General features: G+C 60.6%; 1 protein-coding gene across 1 annotated transcript in view; it reads left to right on the top strand.

Moving 5' to 3' along the window:
• The window catches only part of PARVB (parvin beta), a 98748-nt gene that overhangs the window by 69670 nt on the left and 27215 nt on the right, over window positions 1-1863 (top strand). The window contains exon 3 of the mRNA XM_015571904.1: window positions 1300-1370. Coding sequence (XP_015427390.1) covers window positions 1300-1370 — 71 coding nt within the window. The remainder of the gene's footprint in view (window positions 1-1299; window positions 1371-1863) is intronic.

Raw genomic sequence — 1863 nt, 5'->3', positions numbered from 1 at the left:
TGCCTCCTGCACCCCCCCCCCTGGGCATCGAGCCCACAACCGGGCCCTGTGCCCTGACCAGGAATCGAAGTGAGACCTCCTGGTTCACAGGTCGATTCTCAACCCCTGAGCCACGCCGGCCGGGCCTCTCGCCAGCTCTCTACATATCAGTGGTTCTCAACCTGTGGGTCGTGACCCCTTTGGCGGTCGAACGACCCTTTCACAGGGGTCGCCTAAGACCATCCTGCATATCAGATATTTACATGACGATTCATCACAGTAGCAACATGACAGTGATGAAGTAGCAACGAAACGATTCTCAACCCCTGAGCCACGCCGGCCGGGCCTCTCGCCAGCTCTCTACATATCAGTGGTTCTCAACCTGTGGGTCGTGACCCCTTTGGCGGTCGAACGACCCTTTCACAGGGGTCGCCTAAGACCATCCTGCATATCAGATATTTACATGACGATTCATCACAGTAGCAACATGACAGTGATGAAGTAGCAACGAAAATAATTTTATGGTTGGGTCACCACATGAGGAGCTGTATTTAAAGGGCCCGAAGGTTGAGAACCACTGAACTAGCTGCTCTGTTCTCCAGTTCACTTCGCAAGGCTCCAGGCCCCTGAGCTCGGGCAGCGGTGGAGCTGAGCTCTGAGGGCTGGGGGCATGTGGGTGGGGAGGGCGGCAGACGGGGGGAGCAGGTGCCAGGCCCTGTGGCCTTGGCCGAGGCCGCGAGGCTTGCTGGGGAGAGAGGGAGGCGGGAGGGCTGGGGAAGGAGGCGGTGAGGGTCTGAGCAGGGGCATCACAGGGCCCGCGTGTGGTGCCTGTTGTCCATGGAGCGAGGCCGGAACACGGAGGGAAAAGCACACGGTGGGGAAATAAACAGAAGAAGGATGAGCACGTTTTGCACGAAGCACCCTCCTTTTCCTTCTCCTTTTGCTTTTTCTTTCTGATGCCTTTTGCTCCGTGCCGTCCTGCGTCGTGGTGAGCCTGCCCAGGGCATGGGTCACTTTGCTAGATCGGCTTTTCCCACGGATCCGTGCAGGCCTGTGGCTGCCTCGCCAGGGTCTCTCCTGAAAGGGAGGCAGTGAGGGGCGAGGCCGCGGGATGGGGGGGAGGCGAGGCTGGAGGACTCCCCACCTCCCGGAGGCAGTCCTGCGGCCGGCCACCCGCCCCGACTGGCACCTGCTGTGCGACAGTGTGGCACGTGCTCACTGAGAGCAGGGGCTCTCTACGCTCAGCCGTCTCCCCAGTCTGTGCCAGGAAGTCAGCTGCCCCTGCCCCTGCCCCTGACCTTCCCCCTGTGTCCCTGGCAGAGGAGAATGAGGAGCGCACCATGATCGACCCCACCTCCAAGGAGGACCCCAAATTCAAGGAGCTGGTCAAGGTAAGGAGGGAAAGGGGCAAACCTGTGGGCGGGGGAGGGGCCTCGATGCGGCTCTTTGAGGCTGTGAGGTGAGGAGGCTGAATGGAGGAAGGGGTCAGGGTCAAGGTCACAGCGTGGACACCCCTCCCCCCGGTGCCCCCTTCACTGGTGCCTTTTAAGAACATTTTTTTGGGTTAATCCTCACCCGAGGATATTTTTCCATTGATTCTTAGGGTGGGAGGGAGGGGGAGAGGCAGAGAGAGAAAGCCATCGACGTGAGAGAGACACATCGATTGGTTGCCTCCCACATGTGCCCCGGCTGGGGCTGGGGATCGAGCCTGCAACTGAGGGACGTGCCCTTGACTGGAATTGAACCCATGACCCTTCAGTCCTCAGGCTGGTGCTCTAACCACTGAGCAACCACCCAGGGCTCACGGGGCCTTTGAAACGCTGGCTTACACTCTGTGCAGGCAGAGGAGCGGCTGGAGGGAGGTCCCCCCGCCCCGGCCCCCCC

Source organism: Myotis davidii, unplaced genomic scaffold, assembly GCF_000327345.1.
Source record: "Myotis davidii unplaced genomic scaffold, ASM32734v1 scaffold428, whole genome shotgun sequence".
Taxonomy (NCBI): domain Eukaryota; kingdom Metazoa; phylum Chordata; class Mammalia; order Chiroptera; family Vespertilionidae; genus Myotis; species Myotis davidii.
The sequence above is the reverse complement of the archived record's forward strand: the minus strand, read 5'-3'. Positions and strand labels throughout refer to the sequence as shown.